Source organism: Chaetura pelagica, unplaced genomic scaffold, assembly GCF_000747805.2.
Source record: "Chaetura pelagica isolate M959 unplaced genomic scaffold, ChaPel_1.0 scaffold244, whole genome shotgun sequence".
NCBI classification, from domain to species: Eukaryota; Metazoa; Chordata; class Aves; order Apodiformes; family Apodidae; genus Chaetura; species Chaetura pelagica.
In genome coordinates, this window is record NW_009953719.1 from 1,355,603 (window position 1) to 1,378,848 (window position 23,246).

General features: G+C 39.0%; 2 protein-coding genes across 2 annotated transcripts; one reads left to right on the plus strand and one right to left on the minus strand.

Moving 5' to 3' along the window:
• Positions 1-1,092: 1,092 nt before the first annotated feature.
• On the plus strand, positions 1,093-7,653 carry RIPPLY3 (ripply transcriptional repressor 3). The gene is made up of 4 exons (XM_010000435.1): positions 1,093-1,193; positions 1,991-2,060; positions 6,212-6,279; positions 7,509-7,653. Exons 1-4 carry the CDS (start codon positions 1,093-1,095, stop codon positions 7,651-7,653), a joined length of 384 nt encoding a protein of 127 aa, XP_009998737.1.
• Positions 7,654-19,600: 11,947 nt separating this feature from the next.
• PIGP (phosphatidylinositol glycan anchor biosynthesis, class P) lies at positions 19,601-23,185 on the minus strand. Its single transcript, XM_010000418.1, has 4 exons — positions 23,104-23,185; positions 21,732-21,804; positions 21,090-21,208; positions 19,601-19,731 (listed from the first exon to the last, which is right to left on the minus strand). Exons 1-4 carry the CDS (start codon positions 23,183-23,185, stop codon positions 19,601-19,603), a joined length of 405 nt encoding a protein of 134 aa, XP_009998720.1.
• Positions 23,186-23,246: the final 61 nt, after the last annotated feature.

The window sequence follows — 23,246 nt, forward strand, 5'->3', positions numbered from 1 at the left end:
TTCCTTCAGCTAAATCAGTTAGAAGGAATGTAATTCATACTAAGTAATCAATGGACATTCCATGTTCAGTAAACAAAATTATTTTTCTCTCTCTGGGAAGAAAGTTCATAGTAGAAAATAATTGTATTTGGAAGCGGAATCTGTTTCCTTTGATGTCAATGTGTAAACAGTATCGGTGGAAAGAGAAATCAGCTTTAGGTTCTTATCCTCTTAGATCTCTGCAGTAGTTGCAAAATGAAAGAAACAAAGTGAACTGCAGCAATGAACCACAACAATGGAAATCAGATAATGTCACCCACCAGGTAATAAATTGTTCTTGTACAATGTAACAGGCTTTGAGTAATGCTCACTACAAATTAAAACAGTGGGAAGAAAGCTTGGAAGAAGTCTGTTTCTATTCAGTCTTTGCAGGTTTAAAGCATATACTTTGAAATAAAAAATTATTCAAAGCTGAAGCATTTCATAACCCTTGTTCTTTGATTGCCGAAGTAATATTTCTTGGCACAGGCTTCACTATTCATGAAATAGCAATCAAATTAAACATCCCTGTAGGCCTGAGGAAGTTGCTTAGGCCTCACTTCATATCCTCTCACCTTCACTAGTTTTTGGTATCTTTTCCTCTTTTAAAGTTGGGACCTGGAAAAGACTTCAGTCATTTAAAAATTATTTTAAATTTAAAATTCTCTTCTAATCTACCTATAGTTATTTGTGAGGATAGGATGTTGATCATTTTCACAAGACATGCAAAAAGAGTATTTACATCATATATTTCGTATAGAGCAAATATGGATTTTGTAGAACAGCAGCAGAAAGATAAAGGGCATGAATTATTATTTCCCATGTGATTTGCTAACAAAAAGCCTCGGTTTCCCTAGCAGTGCTCCCTCCAGGCCAGCCTGCCCGTCTCAGAGCCCTATCTCTGAACTGTTTGGGGGAGTAAAAAAAAAATAAATCTCATTAACGAGGTTTCTCTCCTTTTACCTGAGGCCGTGTTTGTTTTAGGTAAGTATTCCTCGGGAGTTCAGAGAAAGGAGGGGCCGAAAGGCCCAGGCAGGCGCCCAGCCTGTCACAGGCTGTAGAGCATCCAGTGCTATGGAGGGTGCAGCTGCAGGTCTCCCGCTCCAGGCTGCAGCGGGGCTCATCTGTCACCGCTCCCGGGGCGCCCGGCCCCAGCCCAGGGAGCGCCCGGAGAGGTAAGGCAGGCACAGGGAGACACTCTTCGGCAGCTTTCCTTGCAAAACTCGGGCTGTAAGTAGCATCCGAATGCCAGGATTTCGGCACTGAACAGACAACAGAAAACAACTTCCAACTTTGGAAGTAAAGGGCAAAATGTGTTTCTGAAAATGTCTCAGTTGGAACAGGTATTTTATTTCTTTTTGCCAATATTTTATTGTTTTCAGTCAAATATTTCCAAACTTACCTATACATAGAAGGAAATTAAAATTAGGTTGCTGTAACTGGTTTTTTTTTTCCCTTAGTTTATTTACCTTTTATATCTGAAAGGACCACAGTGTATGCTCTCTTAAGCTTATTAGATCAGATTGACCATGTCAGTTAAATGCTGGAGCTGCTGACTCAATAAATAACCAGCCACACAATGATAACATAGAGTCTGTATTTAGACATACTGTCAGAGAGGGTTAGTTTTTATTTTGTACTGGTGCTGCATAAATAAAAATATTTCAGTATTAATTACATCGTCTTTTGGAGTTAAATGCGGTCACTTTGAGTTGTGAAAACTTAAAGAGAAATGAGACCTTAGTTAAAAATGTGCGAGCCATTGTCTAGGTTGCTTAACCAGTTAGTAGACAAGACAGATTGATATTGCCTTAGAAATCACATTTACCAAATCAAAATATGTTGGAAAGAAAAAAAAATAAATCATGTTATTACAGAAGATGCCAGCAGAACCTAACAAAAGAAGCTGTACTGTGCAGATATTACCACAAAGAATTAACTGTGGGAGCGCTGTTCTATCTTAATCTTTCAGCAGCCCTGCTCTGTGGAGGCCCTGGCTGGTCACAGTAAGAGATGGTGAGATGTCAGAGAATCAACAAATGGTGAGAATAAATTCTGGAGAAAATAATCCTTATAGAAAACAGCTGCAGAATTTGAAACTATTTGAAAATAGCAAGTGAGGCTTGGTCATCTACTCATTTGTTCTTTCAAGCATTTCTTCAGTGGCAGAAAACACAGTTCAAATTACAGTGTTCTGTACATGACAACAGTTAAGAGTTTCTTTGATTATGTATCAGATATAGAATCATTATCAGTTCCTAAAGAACAATAGAAAGCACTACTTGGTGTAAAACTATCCTTATTTTAACACCAGTTTTTATTTGCTTAATTACAAAAATAAAAATGTCTTCAGTTTGAAATTTCCAGGTCTAGTCCATATGTGATACTCTGTATATAGGGGGAGTTTGAGTGACAGTGACTTTAAGATGAAATTTTTAAAAACATACTTTCAGGTGCACAGTTTTATTGATTAGCATTATTTTGCTACAGCTAAGCCAGCTAGGAAATCAGCAGAAAATTGGATTTTAAGATAGCTGTTACTATCAAATGCCTTTGCAAGGCAAAGATTATTAGTTACACTTACTTCTGTAGGAAGATTTGTTAGGCTGGAAGAACAAGAGAGATTGAAACATATTCAACACAGATCCCAAAGCCGCAGACTTTAAAAAATGTATTGAATTGGTGCTGCTCTCATGCTTAGTTTTCAGCACCTGCAAAAGTTTTTGGAGCGTCAGATCCACAATTATATCTTCAGCTTTTCACCCAAGTCTCATCAGGTTAAAATGACAGCTCTTCCACAGAGCAAGTCTTTAAAGACACAATTTCTAGTGTATTCTAACACTTGCAACACTTTTTAACCTTGAATTTTTTGTCTGCTGAAGATGGAGATTGTAGCTATACAGACCTGTCAGTGCAATGCCACAATCCTTGCAGCAGACACCGTGGGAAGGCCTGTGGAAGAATGCCTATCCCAGCCAGTGTTCCAAGATTTTTCGAGGCGCCTATAAATTTGCTAATGTTGAGAGGAGCATTACTCTCACTCAAGTACGAGCTTACAGTGATGATTTCAAGAAACTAAGTATTATATGAAGTTTTCCAAACTAATGCTAATGCCTGGCATTGTTTCAAGCCACATACACCTGGAACAACTGGTTTCCGTTTTTTAACATTTCTCCTTCCTGGCAGGAGCTTCTCAGACCCTTCTCATCCGTACCTTATGGCCCATCCACACTGCTTCAGCATCCTAGATTCCTCTGTGGCATAGAACCTAAGGAGGCCTGTAGGAGCCCTTTCACATGCTTGTTAACAGGACTGCAACAACTGAGGAAAGATGCTTGGTTACTTTTTATGGTGCATAGGTGGGAATTGGTGCTCACTCAGGCACATCTACATCACACAGCTGTGGAAGGCAAGAGGTATCTTCTTCACCAAAGTTACTGAGGCTTCTAGCAGAAGGCCATCAAAGATAGGTTGAGCACAATACTTTTGGTAGTTAGTTGCATACTGCCTACTTTTATTTTCTGCAATGTATTCATACAAATGCAAATGCTTTGCAGATTGGCAGACACTCCAAACACTGGAGAGTGAAGCAAATACAAGTTTCAGTGTCCTCTGTATAATAAAAAATGTTTAGGAATATACATATAAGAATCTAACATGAGAAATGGAAAGATGCAGAGCAATGCACTAAGAATTACTGCTAAAAATTATATATATATAAAAAATTTCCTCTATTGCCAAGAACATGTGTTACAACATACCCTATAGTTACCTACTACACATAATAACACTTTTGTTTATCTAAAAAGTAACACTTTTTCTGCTACCTTAATTAAAATATATTGTTACTTGTGCTCCAAGAAAAGCCATGAGAAGTAATTTAAGGTTACTACTGCAATATCTACAACATAATAGAAATTAACACTGATTTATTATTTTTTTCTGTATACAAACAACTGAGTTATATTTTGCAATTATTTTAATTCCATCAGAATCCAGAAATGCTGTATTATAGTCTGAAAATAAAAAGCATATAATGTGCATTTAGTCAATCTGTATTATTACAGATGTACTTATTTAAAAATAATATGTATTCCAAAGAGAAGACAGTAGAAAATACAGATCAATAAAGATTAAAGGGATTATTTTAATGTAAATATGAAAGAAAAAAAAAATAACATATGTTATTTAACGTAAGTAATATGGTAACATCTACAATGTTCAGCCAGATCAGGAGTCCATCTTACTAGGTACTGTGGAAACAAAGTAAATGAGTCTCCTGATTAAATAAATAATAATAATAATTTTTTAAAAAATCAACAAAACTCAAACAGCCTGAAAACAAATAATTTTGGCTATAAGACAAATAGGTGGGTATGAGTGAAACTGGACAACGTAAAAGGTACAGAGAGAATTCTATAGGACCTCTTGCTCATTCTGTAGCCCAAGGGCTTTTTGAGGCCCATCAGAATATCCATGCTAAAGCCTCTTTCCTCAGAAAGTCAGATTAATTGCTCTGACAGTAGCAAAAGTCATATTTATTTGTAGCAGAGCTGACGGTTTCTAGATTTTTTTCACTAGAACTTCTAGTGTAGCTATGCTAAATCTTCCTATTTTATGCAACATCAAGTTTATAGCAAAAGGAAGGGAAAAAAAAAGTCTTCTTGTTTCAAAGTATGGAAAAGAATCCATGCCTACAAAATGAAGTGACAGGGCTTAGTGACTTTGGGACATGTTTTCAGGTCTACATTCCATGTTTATAATCATAATATGATTTAGTAAGGTTTAATATTTGCAAATTATTATTAATTTTTATTGTGACCTTAGTTTGAAGGAATTTATTCTGACCTAAATTTAAATTTGACATTTAAAATATATTTTTACTACCTCCTCTCTTGTATCAAAAATGCTTGCTTTTTTATTGCTGTTTGCATAGAAATATGCAATGCCAGGTATCTCTTGATTTTACTGTTTGGACTCTTAACATGCTTGTATGATCTTTGATCACAAATTAAGCTTGATGACTTGAACATTCTACCTACAAAATACTGATTAGTGTAATTAAAAAGGTATTTTATAAAACTCTAACGTCCCAATCCTTTAAACTGATTGAAAATCCTGCTTTCTTCCAATCACTGAATTTCCTTTTGTTGGTGTTATTAGCTTACCAGTCTCTATATACTATAAGAACTTGAGCAAAATTAACAATATGATGGTAGGGTGGTAGATGTGGTTTATCTTTATTTCAGTAAAGCATTTGACACTGTCTCTCACAGCATCCTCATAGATAAACTGAGGAAGTGTGGTCTTGATGATCAGGTAGTGAGGTGGATCAAGAACTGGTTGAAAGGAAGAAGTCAGAGAGTTGTGGTCAATGGGACAGAATCTAGTTGGAGGTCTGTGACTAGTGGAGTCCCTCAGGGGTCAGTACTGGGACCGGTACTATTCAATATTTTCATCAGTGACCTGGATGAGGGAACAGAGTGTGCCCTCAGCAAGTTTGCTGATGACACTAAACTGGGAGGAGTGGCTGACACACCAGAAGGCTGTGCTGCCATTCCACAAGACCTGGACAGGCTGGAGGATTGGGCAGGGAGAAACTTGATGAAATTCAACAAGGGCAAGTGTAGAGTCTTGCATCTGGGGAAGAACAACCCCAGGTACCAGTACAGGTTGGGGGCTGACCTGCTGGAAAGCAGGGTAGGAGAAAGAGACCTGGGGGTCCTGGTAGACAGGAGGATGACCATGAGCCAGCAATGTGCCCTTGTGGCCAAGAAGGCCAATGGCATCCTGGGGTGTATTAGAAAGGGTGTGGTTATTAGGTCGAGGGAGGTTCTCCTCCCCTCTATTCTGCCTTGGTGAGGCTTCATCTGGAATATTGTGTCCAATTCTGGGCCTCTCAGGTCAAGGACAGGGAACTGCTTGAAAGAGTCCAGTGCAGAGCCACAAAGATGATGAAGGGAGTGGAACATCTCCCTGATGAGGAAAGGCTGAGGGAGCTGGGTCTCTTTAGCTTGGAGAAAAGGAGACTGAGGGGTGACCTCATCCATGTTTACAAATATGTTAATGGTGAGTGTCAGGAGGATGGAGTCAGGCTTTTTTCAGTGATGTCCAGTGATAGGACAAGGGGCAATGGGTGCAAACTGGAGCATAGGAGGTTCCATGTAAACATAATAAATATGTCTTTTTACAGTCAGAGCTGGACAGTCAACTAATACATTTTAGATCAAAAGGAGCCTTGGGGTTTCAGCATCCAGTGAGGTGAGTCAAATCGTATCACTTGATACAGGAAAAGTGACACCTTTCGAGACAAGATATATTGCTTCTCAGAATAAGTTTTTCTCTGGAGTATCTCCTTTTGGTAATACAGTTTAACTACTCACCAAACTCCATAGATTTTTATCCCTCCACGAGGAAAAATGCCCAGACTGAACAGAACCTGAAACACTATGCTAATAACGTAAGTAAGAAAAAAGTAATCTTAAAAGAAATAATGTTCTTCTGCCTCATCTAATTTCTATTCACATTTATTAACATAGGTACAAGCCCACAAAGCCCAAATAATTAATGTGAAGAGCTACTTATGGAATGTGACTTGTTAGAGCTCTGTTGAGCTTGTTTAAAACTGCTCTGGAATAAAATCTGAACTCTGGGTAAAGCTTTTCTTATGCTTGGGGAATTTATAAGAATTTTCACCAATATTTGGCTTCTTTAAGGCTTAATGATGCAGAAACTCCTGATTTTTACTTGCATTTAGAGGAGGAAAATTAATTGAATGTATTTCTTTTTTTATAAGCACTGTTTTTTATAAAAGTTGTAGAAGTTTAAATTCTGTGTGACCTTTATTACTGTCAAAATTAATTGAAAACTGGCCCAAGTGGAACCAAGAGGAAGAGATGTCCATAGCTACGCACACAAAACCACACACATATTTATACAGACCACTTACATTTTGCTTTAGTAGGAAAGCTGGTGAAAACCTGAAATGTAAATTAAGACATTTACTATTTCAATACAAACCAATGTGAATTTTGAAATAAATCTCTCTTGGTGTACACCTCCACCCAGGGACACAAAGCCCACTGAGATCAGCCTCTGTGCAATAGGCAACCCACCCCAATCTTAACCTGGTGACTTAATCTGAATTCCAGAATCCCAGAATATTCCTCAAACTTTCCCACTTCCATGGGACACTTCCATTCTGAACTGTACTAAAAACCAAACCATCTCAAGCATGTATCATTGCCCTGGCAGCACTTTATCAGGGTGGGACCTTAGGTAAATCCAACACACAATATGCGCAAAGCAACTGAGGTAACTTAAAATCACCAGTACCTTTTAGGTAGAAATTTTTACTTTTGAAGGCCAGGATCCCTAGGATTTGTCTCTCGCCAAAGAAAGATAAAAATAGGCTTTAAAATTCAAAGTAGCTTAGCTGGGGAAGTGTCTCATATTTTTACTTTTTGTCTTCAAATATTTTCTCTCATTAGACTTTATTTGCCCAAGTCTAAATCCCAAGAGTTTCTTAGTAACATCGGAGAGAAGGTTCTGGCGAGTTTTCCAGTACAAGCTACAATTCACTTCTACAATGACGACGACGACTCTGAGGAAGATGAAGAAAATGGTTCAGCTTAATAACAAACTGTGGTCAGTCTTGACAAAACAAAAAAATTAAAATAAAATCAAGAGGTAAAAAAGGAACTGTCACAAATATCTGAATGAACAAAAAAACCCATCAGAGCTCAAAATAAAATTCTTTGTAACTACCTTACCAAGAAGAATGAGTCAATGCAACTGGAACTAGGAGGAAGTCCTTTTGTGTCTTGAGAGACACTCAAATAAAACCATGAAGCTGAACAAAAGATTATAATGTTTTGAATTTAGTTGGTTTAAGTAACACAGATCAAGAACATTAATAGCACTATACTTAGGTGTTCGCTGTTTTTTTACATTGCAGTCCTGATAAAATGAAAATTAGATTCATTATGGGGCAAAATAACACAATGTACATCCCTAAAAGAACCTAAAGGCTTTGAAGCACAGTATTTGTAAGAATTCAAGTAAGGAATTTTTTAAAACTTAAGATACTATTGCTTCCTCATATCATACGGCATGTTTATTCTGATACAAATGCTGCATATAACAAATCGACTTAATCCATTTCAAGAGATATTCCAGTATACAAATTATAAATTACAGCTGTGGTATTTTCTAGGGTTGTGTTACTCTATTATCAAATTTCCCCCCTCTAGTCTGAAAAGTGCTTTATTGTCAGTAAGAAAATAGTCAGGATTGATTAAAAACTATGGTTTAATGATACATTAAAATATGCATTCTGTGAAACCTTTGTTTTTGTCTTCAGAACAATATTAAAATCTTATTTCTATGGCTTTGTGCACTGAATTATTTATTAAAATCTATGATTTTAATATAACTGACCTACTGTTGATTCCCATCTAGTGGGATTTGGATGTTTATCTTACTACTTGGTATTTCTTTTAAACTGATGTTCAGGAAGACTTCAGTTACTAGTTTTCATAAGCATCTTTACGTTATATACTACACAGACATTCATTCCAGCAGTGTTATCTCACTAGCAAAGACTGCTTTTTAAGTACAGTTTATTTCATCCAGAGAATTGGTATAATGTGTTCTGCTTAATCTTTTCTTTGCATAAATTGAGTATGCTGAGAGTGTTTGTCAGTATTTGGCTTGCTATGCCACCATTTTTAATTAGCTCAAGGATTACTATTTGGCCCCACTACGTTTCAGAATTATTATGCCTCATGTACCTTATCTCTAATCAAAACTGCCCTAGTTTCTCCAGAGACAAAGCAAAGGCGGAATCCAAGATTCTTGGACTTTTCCACACTAGGAGTGATGGTGTAGATAAGGTCAGACAGTTTTAAGAGCCACTTAAAGTGTGTGTCAGATCTTCCTCTTAGTCCAACATACTGTCAAACAAAGCGATAGTTGTAAATTCTGAGTCTAGCAAATTAGAATTCCAAATGAATGAGCATGTAAGAATGGAGGATTAAAAAAAAACCCCTCCATTTACAAACTAAAAAGCAGATGTATTAATTAAATTTACACAAGGAGAAAACATCCTATAATATGAGGAATTACAAGAACTACTTGAAATTGTAAACCCTGGTGTGACAAATGAAAATTCAGCTTTTACATTTCACTCATTCATCATCTCCACATCTTCACTTCCCAGAACATGGAACCAAAATACAGACATTTTAAATGTCTTTCACTTCTCTCACAAGATTTCTGTGCTGTTTTGGTTTGGTGGGTTTTTTGGTAGTGGGGGAAGGGCCCCATGGGTGGCTCAGGTAAGAAGCTGAGAAGCTTCCCCTGCCCCAAACCCAGCCAAGGAGCCATTAGAGGGACAACAGATGCACCTCTGCCATTAACACATGAAAGAACAGAGATAACACCCGAGCAGAGGAGCACTTGAGGGATAAGAGCAGTGCTGGGGAAGGAGAGCAGGGCTGGTGGTTGGTGAGGAAGAAGGGGCAGAAGGTGCCCAAGCAGAAGTTTCCCTGCAGCCCATGGCGAGATGGCAGCTGTGCCCCTGCACTCATGGAGGAACGTGGTGGGACATTCCTTGAAGGTGCCAGGAGGGGTGAACTTGGATTTGCTGCCTGTGGACTCTGACTGAACAGCTGTGGAAGACCCCGGGCCAGGGGAGCTTGTTCTCGAAGCCCCCGTGACTCTGTGGGAAGCCCAGGCTGGAGCAGCTCCGGACCTGGTGGGAAGGACTCAGGAAGGAGAGGTTCCTGGAGGACTCTCTCCCATGGGAGGGACCCCGTGGGGAAGCAGGGCAGGACTGTAAGGAATCCTTCTTCCTGAGGAGGAAGGAGCAGCAGGACCCCCCAGCCTGTGAAGTGACTCTAAACCCCATCCCCTGTCCCCCTGTGCCGCTGGGGGGAAGGAGGGAGAGAAACCGGGAACCAAGGGATTGGGGCCCGGGAAGAAGGGAGGGGTGGGGTAACATATACAAGCCCTGCTGTGTGTGTGTCTGTGTCCTGGGTGTGTTTGGTTAGTGTGGAATTAAATTATTATTTTTTACCCAAGGTGAGTCTGTTTCGCTTGGGACCTTAATCGGTGAAGAGCCCTCCTTGTCCTTTGTCTCAGCTCAGGAGCCTCTAGTGGCGAGTGGCTCACTGCCATCTGTGAAAAAGCCTCCTGGACAAGCACCAGCCGAATGCCAGAGCATTGAATGGTTCTATGTCAATTTTTGGTTGGAGAAGTCTACTGAAGTGTTGACAAAGAAGTTTTGGTCAGTACTAGTTGTTACTGGGGTAACTAGCAAAACAACTAACAGGAGAAAACAGATTCAGTGAAGTAAGTGGCCATACATATCAGCAGAACTACCATATCAATACTGGATGGGGCATCTTATTACAAGTTTCCTGTAAAAAAGGTAAAACAAAAAGTAAAATTACTAAAAGAAAATTGGTTCTATCCTGGCTCAAACCAGCACACATGTCCAGGCAGAGTCTGAACATTTTTAATTTGTCCAGAATTTCCTGACCTATAGAAAACCAAGTGGGATAGTAGCTCCATTAAAAATATTCCTAGGCAGAAAGAACAGATGGTTTTAGACAAATGCTGGAGGTTTGGAAATGCCAGACAAGTGGCCACTGAATAAAGGTAGATTGGCTACTCAGAATTTGAGCCATAAACTGGTACATCCAAGAAAATCATATTCATATTTGACATGGATGCAATAAAAGAGAAAAGGATGATAATTTGTATTGATTACACAAACAACAAAGCCTGGAAGAGATGACTGAGTATATAAATGTAGTCTTCAATGTCTTCAGTGGCTTGCAGATGGTGGAGAATGATTGAACATCAAATGAAAATAGTGAGCAGCAATTTTAAAACAAAAGGATGTGTTTAACCCAACTTGTGATTACACTGTGATGTTGTTGAAAATAAGAGTTTACCTATTAAATTAAAGATTTTCCTAAGAAAAATACAAAGACAAAACATCTGGCTCAGAAGTTTCACATTCTTGCAGACTGGGAAAACATTACCAGCTTCTTGCCTTAATTTATGTTCTTACTATTACAGCAAGCACTATTAGCCAGAGTTGGAGGCAGGATATTAGCTATGTTTATCTTTGGTCTTCCATAAAACAGCCATTTGAATGTTCACAAAACCTGGACACATCAGATGTAGATCTAATGACATAAACAATTGCTGCTACAAATCCACACCTCTGAGACAGGAAAAAGTATCTTGAGAGAAGTGTGTTCTTTAAGACAGTAGAACAGACACTTGTTAGAAAAATACTATTGGCTAAAGGCTGACAAGTCTTACATAGGCTATTAGAAATATCAGAAGAAATAATTCTGAAAACCTGCTGAAGTCTGACAACATGGTATTGGCATAAACTGATTCAATTTCTCAGTCTCTACTACACATTCAGTTTCATTTCCCCTTGAAAATTCAGTTTTCAAATTAAAGTAATAATACTGCACTATTTACCTGCTTGATAATATTTAACTACAGTCATTAGAGAAAGCCAAAATTATATTACCCTTTTTCCAGCAAGTCAGCTTTTTTTTTTTTTTTTTTCCAAATAACTGGCCTTCTTTTCATGTTACAATGTCAACATGCCCTTATTTGCACACTTAAATAAAATATGCATTTTGTTCCATTCCCAGTTTGTTAATAATTAAGAGAAGATGAAAAGTGAACTAATATAGCATCTCTGTTATTTAACTGCAGTTAACTTTCAGTTTTCAGTTCTCGTTTGTTACATCATCTGTGATATGTCCTTGCTAATTTTTCAGTAACCTCAGAATTACTCATCATTTACAGGAAACCATAACAAAGCATCCTCAAATAATGAGTTTATTGCAAGTTTACTGCTTCAAAGACAAGGCTAGAAATAACATTTTACAGATTAGATTGTTGGCTCAGGATCTGTGTTCCACAGAATTTCCCTTGATTGTTCAACAACTTGTAACATTTACAGCAAATGCCACCTTTCTATTTCCATTGTCTAAAACTATGACAGTAAGAGACAAGTTAATCACAGCATCGCTCTGGTTAGAAAAGACCTTCAAGATCATAGAGTCCAACCACTACCCTAACTCTGCCATGTCCACCACTAAACCCTGTCCCCTGGTACCATACCTGTCTTTTTGAATGCCTCCAGGGATAGTGGCTCAACCACCTCCTCAGACAGCCTGGATCACCAGGTCCAACTCTTGCCCCAGAACAGGACAACCTCAAAGTTCACACCATGCCCCTGAGGGTGTTCTTGAATATTGTCAGGCTCAGTGCCATTTCTGCTTCCCTGGGGAGCCTATTCCAGTGCTCCACCACCCCCTGGGTGAAGAATCTCTTCCTAATGTCCAACCTAAACCTCCCTCTGCACATCTTCCTACCATTCCCTCGAGTTCTGTTGTTGGTTACCAGAGAGAAGAGGTCACCACATACTCCTGCTCCTGCCCTGATGAGAAAGCAGTAAACTGTTCCACTGGCCTGTGAATGCTGGAGAGGTATCTACACAACATCTACAATTTTATATTTCTACTGAATATTCTCATGTGAAAAATCAAAATTAAAGTATGCTCATAAAAGAGTCTTGAATTCTACTTCTAAGCTCTTTCATAACAAGCTTCTGAAAGATATGTATATCCAAGGGAAGCATATCTGTGCATAACATCAAAGTGTTAAGGGTTCTTTCTAAATATGGTGCAGTAATAATTTGGATTAAGAGAAAAAGAACTACCATGGGAACTACTATTTTTTTTTCTAAGCTACATTTACACTGAGATGATAAACAGTAGGAGGACAACTGAGATAACACAATCCTCACAATCATGGTTTTATGAGCTCTAGAGACAAAATCAATCCAATTCACTGAAACATTTACTGTTTATTTTCACTCCATATCATAATGATTTCCAGATTGGTTTAATCTATCAGCTGCTTTTAGCAGAAGGTCGAGAACCAAGTTGATACATAAACTGCACAGAATACCAACAACATTTACTTTGGCAGTATCTTAGTAAGGAAACTGGCAGAACAAGACTAAATACTTGCACAAGTTTCTCCTCAGAATACAGTTCAGTTCACAAATAGAGAAGGACATACAAAAAGACCTATAAATCTCAGTTGCTTTAGAGCTTACTGGAAGTCATAACACTACAGCAGCAAGCAGAACTTTGCATTAAACAGTTAAGCCACCCAGACTCAAGTGCCTGTGCATTATGGAAAAAATACATTTACACAAAATCATTTAAGTATTCTGTTTGTAAGTCAGAAATACTTTGTCATTTACACGCACAAATAAAACTGAAATCCATAGAGATTTCCTGCTAAAGAAATTCAGTATTCAAAAAGCCTTTTTCAAAAGATCTTTAGAGGTAAGTTTCTTATTGTACCTGTAGGTGGGAGCTTCAGCATGAATGTGAATTAAGTATGAAAGAAACACTACATTAGGGCAAAGATCTCATAGCATCTTACCCCTCTTATTACACTGAATCTCCTAAGACTTGTGCTCCAGACCCTTCACCAGCTTTGCAGCCCAGCAATTCGATATTTTAATGTTTCTTTTTAATGTTTATAGACCACCAAGAACAGATGTGTACTAGTGAACAACTAGAGTACCAGAACTAGATCTACTCTATGGAAAGAAAACATACATTTTCCCTGCTCCTGCTCTCAGAAAAGCTTCAGGCACACTACTTGCATTGAGGGCATTATGAGCCCTCCCGATTCAGGCCAATTTTTAACTTTACAGAAATGCTGCCTGCAAGAAAACATTTAATATTACAGCTTTCTGATTTACATGAGAGGATCTTCGCTTGCGCCTGGTGATATCTGAAATTTTGCCATAAAAAAAATCTAGAGTAATATAATTTACTACTCATCTTTTAGCCTATCCTACCTCCCAGTCACCAGTGTCGGTTATTTTAAAGATCACAAAATCAAGCTGACAGCATTCCATAACAAAAATACACCTGTGTATCTCAAGGAAAAAGATAACTTCATTTACTTGCTCCTGAGACAAGTTTTTTCACTCAGCATTGCTTCCTGCAAGAGCATCACTTCCTCACCTGCAGACTGAAAAAAACCTAGAGATGCCATGTTTCATTTTTCCTTCCTTTTTTTATTCCAGTCATCCTATCTCTCAGAAGAGCAAACATAAATGCACACAAAATTGTGCTTTTTACTGATATGCACTTGCAGATTTTACTCCACATGCTTTATACCTTTGGACCTTACACCTGAGCATTTATCACTTTTGCTATAGCTCCCTGTGGATTTCAACTGAAATGGCAAAGTTTATTTTGCCAAAGTACAATAAAATTTATTTTTTTAATTTATGTACTTAAACATTTAAGAATATTTTAGAAATATTAACTTTTGTAAAAATTCTATTAATGTTTACAATAAAAATGAAATTAGGTGAATACAAAAAGAATTTAGGTCTTCTACTGGATATGCATACACTCTGTACCTGCACTGAAGCCTCCAAGCTTATGGCACCCAGTACAGTGCAATGCAAAAGACTAAAATCCAAGATTGCTTCCCTTGTTAATAATTTCCATTACTCTATTACCACTTTCTCTTACATTACTTTTCAACTTCAGCATCATAAACCCATCATCTGCATTGCTACTACCCTTCCCTTTGCAGATAAGATGGACACACCTTCACGCAGATTTGGCAACCACAGCTCTGTTGTTTCCTTTGGCGTGCAACTATTTCATTTGGAACAGTGCATCTTTGTTATTTTTTCTTTACACGTTTACACACACATTCATTCATTCAAATACCATTTGGAGGGAACCTGTCTTACAAGATAGTATTTATGGAAAGATGTGTAAAATACCTTCAGTCTCCAATATGATAATAAATGTAGAAGAGACCTAGAAGTTGCATTAAAAAGTGCAGCTGAAGTTTCATAACTTGGTTTATTTCAGCAGACACAATGCAGTTGGTCTAACTCTTCTGGCTACTACTGGTTGAGGTGTAACAATACACCATCAGTAAGTCAGAAAGGTGAAAATGGGGGCAAATTTAAGTTTTTGCCTTTATTTATTTAGTTTTTCCTCAGTCTCTGAGAAGAATGGATACCTGATATCCAGTCTTTGAACAGGTATGTTTTGTAAAGAAAAGCACTAGTATCAACACAGTTCAATAATTTCAGGTTTTTTTCCTGATAATATCTAAGGCTAAATAGATGTAAATCCCACTAAATAACTATAGCTGTAAATGTGTTACATATTTACAAAAAGGCAGAATAGAATATCTCTTTTCTTTGTGATTTCCTTAATCACAGTCATAGGGAAGACTGTGGAATGATGGACCCCAAACACCTGCAGTTTCCTACAATGTATTTATTAGTCCACATACACTGTGTTACCTGGTTTTATTTTGATCACAGAGGCAATTTCTGAAGTGTCAAATGTTACTCCCAAGTTGAAGAAAAGGTCACTACAGTGTCTTTGAAGCACCACTACACAGTAGTGACAGAAAAGCAAAGACTGAGTTTCATGCCTGCAAGTTTTACTTAAACAAAGGGCCCCAGTTTGCCTGCTCACTTAGATGCCTCTGTTGGTTTTCCCATAATTGTGAGGTCTGCAGTTAAATTACATGGCAGATTCATCACTGATACAATCTTTGTCCAAGGTTTACAGTCCTTTAATTTGTTTGCTTTCAGGACTTGAGGGCATTTTCCAGTAGCTTTTCTTTATCCTGAAGGGATTTGGGTATCCTTAACAGCAGACTAAATTAATCCTTACATCAAATTATACCAGAAACTGGCCTTCACTCATTGTCAGTTTAGAATTAAAAATGAAATTGCTTTCTGTGAAAGCAAAAGGAACATAGGACACAGGAAGAAATTACACAGAAAAAAAAAATACAGTCAATACTTCAGTGTCTTAGGGGGTCACTAGGTACAAATACTCATTCTTATAAAATGCCCCCCAAATAACAATATAGCTAAAATCTACTATTTCAGAGTGAAATTTTGAAAAGTATTTTTTCCTTCATTAAGAAGGTATTTGTGGAAAATGGTTCTTTTTCTGCCTTTTAAGTCAACCAAGGCCTTCTGCTGGTTATTTCCAGCTAAAGGACGAAAACCAGGCCTGCTGCTCAAGGACAAATGAAAGCTGAACAAAAGATGTGTTACAAGACAGGAAGGATGGAGAACAAGTTATGAATTGCCCCTAATAGTTGCCACCCTAACTTGGGGCTCATGGATGCAACTTGTCTCTGGACATCAGTATGTTCATGTATTGCAGTGGTGACACTGACGGGACAGGGGGTCACGGGGGCATAAAAGGCGGCGAGCTCAGCAGGTGAGGGGGTGACCTTCTCGGACGCTTCCTGCATGGAACACCCCTTACATGGGACATCCCCCTGCTGCTCCTTAGACTCGCCCTGCTGAGGAACTTGGCACCAGGACTCTGGTGGTCCTTCCTGCAGCCACTGGGGCCAAGGCTGGAGCCCCCCCCTCCCATTTTGCTGCTGCTTGCTGAGGAAACCTAACCCCTGCCAAGCTGTGAGGGGCTGCCCCCACCCCAAGACCACAGACTTGGGGACCCTGCCATAGCTGCCAGCCAAGGAGAGAAGCATCTGCTGCCTGTTGGGAAGGGCCACCAACTCTCGCCGCCGCCTCACCGCAGGAGGGTAACAACTCCATACAGTTGTTTCTTCCTCTCCCCATTCCTGCACACACATCATGACCTCGTCAAGGAGGACTGCTGTCAGGCTTGCCCTCGTTCCTCCTTCCCTCCCTCCCCTTTGATCCACAACCCTCTCTTGGAGAGAACATCTTAAGGGCACAGCACTTTTTGCATTACCTCCCTGAAGGACACGTTACTTCCCTGATACATCCCTGGCAGGCATTTGCCATTTGTACATTTTCCCTAAACCTTACCTCTCAGTTTGCGTTTAACCTTAATAAACTGGTTAACTCATAAACTACACATTGGTCTCAGCAGCAATTTGTGAGGGTGGTGAGGGCGGTATTCTAACCCCCACCCTAAAATACGGTCGCACAGCTGCTGTTCCTCTGTGAGAGGTGAGTGCCCCGTGTGACCCTCGGTCTTATTCAACAACCCCTCCACGTTGGGTGCTCATGGCCTGGATGAGCACACGACCTGTTGGATCAAGCACTGGCTGGACAGCCAGGCCCAAAGAGTGGTGGTCAATGGAGTCAAATCCAGCTGGGACCGGTCCCAAGTGGTGTTCCTCAGGGCTCAGTAGTGGGACCATTTCTCTTTAACATCTTTATTGATGATCTCAATAAGGACATAGAGTGTATTATCAGCAAGTTTGCAGATGACACCAAACTAGGCGGGAGTGTTGGTCTGCATGAGCATGGGGAGGCTCTACAGACAGACTTGGATAGATCAGATCGTTGGGCTAATGTCAATGGTCTGGGCTTCAACAAGGCCAAGTGCTGGGTCCTGCACTTGGGCCACAACAACCCCAGGCAACGCTCCTGGCTTGGGGAAGAGTGGCTGGGAAGTGTCTGACAGAAAAGGACCTGGGGGTTCTAATTGACAAGCGTCTGAATACGAGCCAGCAGTGTGCCCAGGTGGCCAAGAAAGCCAATGGCATCCTGGCTTGTATTAGAAATAGTGTGATCAGCAGAAGTAGAGAGGTGATTGTCCCCCTGTACTCAGCACTGGTGAGGCCACACCTGGGAGTATCGTGTCCAGTTTTGGGCACCTCAATTCAAGAGAGATCTCACAGTGCTGGAGCAAGTACAGGGGAGGGCAGCGAAGCTGGTGAAGGGCCTAGAGAATTAATCTTATGAAGAACACTTGAAGGAGCTGGGAACGCTTAGTCTGAGGAAGAGGAGGCTGAGGGGAGGCCTCATCAGTCTCTACAGCTACCTGAAAGGTCATTGTAGAGAGGTCAGTGCTGGTCTCTTCTCACAGGTAGTTAGTGACAGAACAAGAGGGAATGGCTTCAAGCTGCAACAGGGGAGGTTTAGACTGGACATTAGGAAAAAAATTATTCACAGAAAGAGTGGTTGGACACTGGAATACGCTGCCCAGGGAGGTGGTTGAGTCACCATCCCTGGCTGTGTTTAAGGGTTGTTTGGATGTGGTGTTGGTGGATATGATTTAGGGGAGAACGTTGTAGAGTAGGGATGATGGCTGGACTCGGTGATCCCAAGGGTCTTTTCCAAACTGAATAGTTCTATGATTCTATGACTGGGGGGGAAGTCGTGGAAGCATCATGACAGCCGGTAGCCTTTCGCCTCTGTGTTGGCGTCAGCTCGCGACAGTGTTTTTCTCCCATATTACCTATATTTATTTTTTTTTCCTTGAAATGCAGGTGTAAAAAATAGCAAACTACTGAAGTCTAGAGGACCAGGGAATTACAAAATTCATCTTCATACCACATTGATTATTAGCAGGGTCGTAAGACTTCCCACAGCAACTCATAGATGTTTTGACCAATTTCTAAAGAACTGGCATAAGATTCTTCACACTAATTTTCAAGAATTCCTTATTATCTTTTAATGAAATAGTGATGTTTTAAACTATATTCTTTCCTAGTCAGAGGTTGGCCTAGAAACCTGAAAAAAAACCAATAATGAGGCTATATTCTCTGATCTTTATAAACAAAGTAACTCAGACTACTGCAGATAATGGGGTTTGTGACTCTTGGAAGAAAGGAAATTAATTTGTGTCTCTGATCAGGAATGCATAGATGAAAGAAAATTCACTGTTTAAAAAGCATCTGAACCACCAACATAACAAGTAACTGTGCTTATAAAACTAAACTACAACACCTGTGGGTTTCAGTATTTTCAGAAAATTTCCTTGAAACTCGTTTTCAGTACTTTTAAGACTGGTTAAAAAATGTCATTTCAAGACTTGCTTCAGAAAATCTTTACAACCCACCTTCTTTATTTCTAGGAATCTTGGTATTTAATAAGGCCACCAATTTAAAAACAAACAAACAAACAACACAGTTTGCTGAGTAAAGAATTGTGTAAAATAAAATGGACCACAATGTAATTTTATCCATGACAAAAATTATATAGCTACAGAAAAATGGCTAACCTTAAGTAAAAATTAGCTACATTTTATTACTATTTACACATGAAAACAGTTTATTTACAATGTAAACACTTCAAATCAACTTATTTTGTAAAAAAAAAAAAAAAGGGGGGGGAGGCCTGAACCATTTGAGTTGCAGAACTCATTTTCTCTCCCTGACTTCAATGGGAAATAAAATTAAGCTACATCCAAATGCTATTTCCTTCACTCTGAGAGTGAAATTACAAGAAGAAATCTACAAGCAATAGAATGCTATTTTTAACTCAAGAATGGTTAGATAAATTAATGTGGCATAATTCTCATACCAATGACCAAGGTCAGTAAGGCACATTCATAATAGTTAAAACAAGGCTTTTCGACTAAATGTCTTAGCACAAATTTAGTTAGAAATTCAGAAAAGACAATTTAAAAAAAAGTAGCTTTGTTCTATTAACAGAAAGCATTTTTTCATAGCTTGGTGAAGTTTTGATGCAACACTTCTACTAATGTTTTATTCAAATGGAAATTAGTAATGCCTATCTGCTATTGCAGATTCCTTTTTCAGGAAGAAAAAACATTCTGTTTACTTCACTGATGGGAATATCCCTCAATGCTGGAATCGCTTCTTCTTGAAATTTCTTCTGTTGCTGCTTTTTTGCATAGTTATCTACAAGAGAAAATGAGAATATTCCACTTATTACAGATTTTTCTTTTGAGAAATATTATATAACACAACACTATATAAATTTAGCTCCCGTGAGTGATGCTTGCTGAGGCATAATGAGATGGCCATCAGAAACACTTCACATCAACATATATTAGCAGAACTCTTTGAAGAAATTAACCCCACCTTCCAGATAAAATCACTGTGGCCATGAAATCATACTAACCAAAAATAAAAAGAATCAAACAAACAAAAAAAACCCCACAGTGAATGGATCAGTTTGTGGTGTGAACACTTTGTACTAGGACTTCCACTGAGATGCTGTCCTCTCTCCCTCTAGCTTGGCTGCTTGTTCCCATCACTACACAGCACCCACTCCTACAACAGCATAAACATTTTTACAGGTGCACTTCCCACAGAATTATGAAACTGCTCCCTCTCAAAATGAAAATTTTCAAATACAGTTCTTTTTCAAACAGATTAGGTCACCCACCCCACCTGCCAGACAGCCAAACTCCAGTGTTGACACCAAAGAGAGGGAGGCATGAGAGTGTGGACAAGTAGCCAGGGACACAGGCATGAATGAATGGCAGTTCTTGACAGAAGTGGTGGTTTCATGCATTTCAACTACAGCCTTGACTGATTTTTTTTTCCTTAGCAGTTTAGTGTAATGTAATACTATGTACATAGTTTTAACTGTTAAAATGATGTAACTTCAGCAGCAGGTAATTTTCTTGCCAGATTTTACAGTCTGCATTTTTTTCTAACAAAAATGGCCACCTACAAGTAATGTTGGAATTCCTCATGTGAAAGAAGATACAGCTGCTGGGAGAACATTGTGACTATCTAGAATATGTCTCCTTGGCAGGAGTAAAGGCTATAAAGGAGTAAAGGCAAAAGTTGAGAGGAAACCAGCTTTTTTAGACAGGGAATCACTAACATGTCTGATTAGGTCTCAATACTGCAGCATCTTCCACTGCACAACCTTGGCTCTGCGTGACTTCCCACATCTGCCAGTGCCACTCATGCCCTTCCTCCCATGACACACTGCAAAAGTTTGTAATGCAAGGTACACACCTGGGAGAAATGTAAATGCCTAACCCATTTCTCTAATGTTGTCTGTTTTACTAACAAAGTACACTTTACTAGTTGGAAACCACTACCGTAAGATAGGAAAGAGGTAAGAGTCACACTCATGGCTATCTTTATCTTCCAGCACTTCCAATAACTTCTTTTCTGGATCAAAATATTTAAATGCTTAAGATTTTGTTTATATTATGTATGGCTACATACATTTACACAAAAAGAATTTATCAGTTAAGTATAAAAATCTTTAAAAAAACCCACAACAGTAAAATTACCTGTAATGTTATGTGTGGAGTTCAGTGGAGCAGTACTCATCATGTTAATACCAAAAAGTAATATATAACCAATTCCTATAGCAACTAGTAGGTATGTTGGCAAAGCAACCGCCCAGTACCTGAAGAAAAAGATCTTAACATTTACATATCATAACATCAAATGCCTAATGATACAGCAGTTTTAATGTAGTGGCTGTACCCAGCACAAACTTAGCCATGAGAAAAAGAAACAGCACCTCTGAATATGGACCCTGGGCCCTCCCAAATAGATTACTGACTGCAGAGTCACTGTAGTTAGTTTGGAATAAACTGTCAAAAAGATTCCTTACAAAAGGTTTTTATTTTTTTATACAAATTACAAATGACAGTTTAAAGTTTACTGTATTTTCATCAACAAACTTCCTGGAAACAAAATGTTAAATTATCATAAAACATGTAAATACTATTTATTTCATTACACAATGAAAAATTTCCCTCAGCTATTTATCTATATAAAATTATGTTTCACAAGATTTCAGTCCTTTATCATCAGGAAAAACTGGATTAAATAAAAGACCATTATTAAAACTAAAGTTTTGTTCTTTGAAAATGATTAAAAGTGTTCTATACTCATATACAGTCAGGCTAAGGAGTTGAACTTACTTTTGAGGCCAATATGTTAGTCCCAATGAGAATAGCCAAGTCTCAGGAACATATGCCCAGATAAGATACAACACTGCACAAAAGAATTAAAAAGTCATAATAGTACAACTGATACAGTTTTATATTCCTACATTTTCGAGCAATACCTCCCTACTGATACATGCTGAGGTGGTATTTCACTTCATGATTTAAACCAAAAATAGCTCTGCCAAAGCATTGTAGAATATTCCTCTCAGGCATAAAACCTGCCCCATATGGGGACAATGCTTTGTAGCTGGTTACATGATACATCTTCTATATTTGCTTTGACATTTAGTTTTTGACTTCCTGTGTAGACAACGATGAACAGCAGAACAAAAAAAACCCCAGTATGAGGATGCCAAATGACACTGGATGCAGAAAATTTTCAAGCAGAAAACGTTCACACAGTGAGTCACTGATGGCAAGAAAAGTTGGTACAACTGCAGTGCTTGGATGGAACTGATTAGAAAAAGTTACTGGAAATACTTTCTGATTCCTGGTAAATTAGTCATTTTCATGTAAATAAAACCAATACTGAGAAATCTTCCTCCCTTACTAATTCAGAGTAAGGTTTAAAACAACTAGGAAGGAACAGGTTAGTAACTAGTGGCACAAGTTACAAAATGCAGTGGCTTCCTGTGAAAGGAAGAGACGCCAACTTACTTACATTTCTACTTCCTTCCTATGGTGAGAAGGGCTTAGTGTAGGATCCTGGATTATTTAACTACAGTACATTTGCAGCACCTTTTGTGGTGATGAAAAAGAATTCTTATCCTCTCAAGGACCGCTCTTGGTCCTGAGTGGGCACGGAAGAGATCCCTGGTGAAATGCTAAGGCACCTGTCACACCAGCAAAGAAATGCTGGTATCACCCTCATACTCTTCCATTGCCATTGACCAGATCGACTTAATTAACTTGTTTATTTCAGTATTTGGGTGAGGAAGGTTGCGCTGTCACTCTCTACAGTGTTTATGATTCCAGTAAAACGTTACTGAAATGAAAATGCTCAGAATTTTTAAATACTTTGACCCACTAATACTATTAAAGGCCTCATCATACGGTTAAAGACATAGCATGAAGACATCACAAAAGGCAATGAAAGGCTGAATGGGGCTTTGACCGGCCTGGTCTAGTGGGCGGTGTCCGTCCTCATGCAGGGGGTGGGAACTAGATGATCTCCTATGACCTTTCTAACTGGCAAGGCTGGTAAACAATGGTCACCTGTGCCGTGCACTCTTACAGCAGGTGCCACAACTAAACGCTGAGCCTTTTCGTAGGGTCTTCCCGTCACGACAGTCGCCCCGCGGGCAAAGAAACGCTTCCCGGCGGGTCCGTGACTCGGGATACTTACTGAAGCCAAACCACGATCCTAAAAAAAGCGCGAATCCGTATATCGCCCTTTCCGGCAGCGGGGACGGGGAGTTCTCAACCATCCCGGCCTCCTCCCTTCTCGCTCCGCGTGGGGAGGACACGACAGGCCGCGACGGGAGCTTC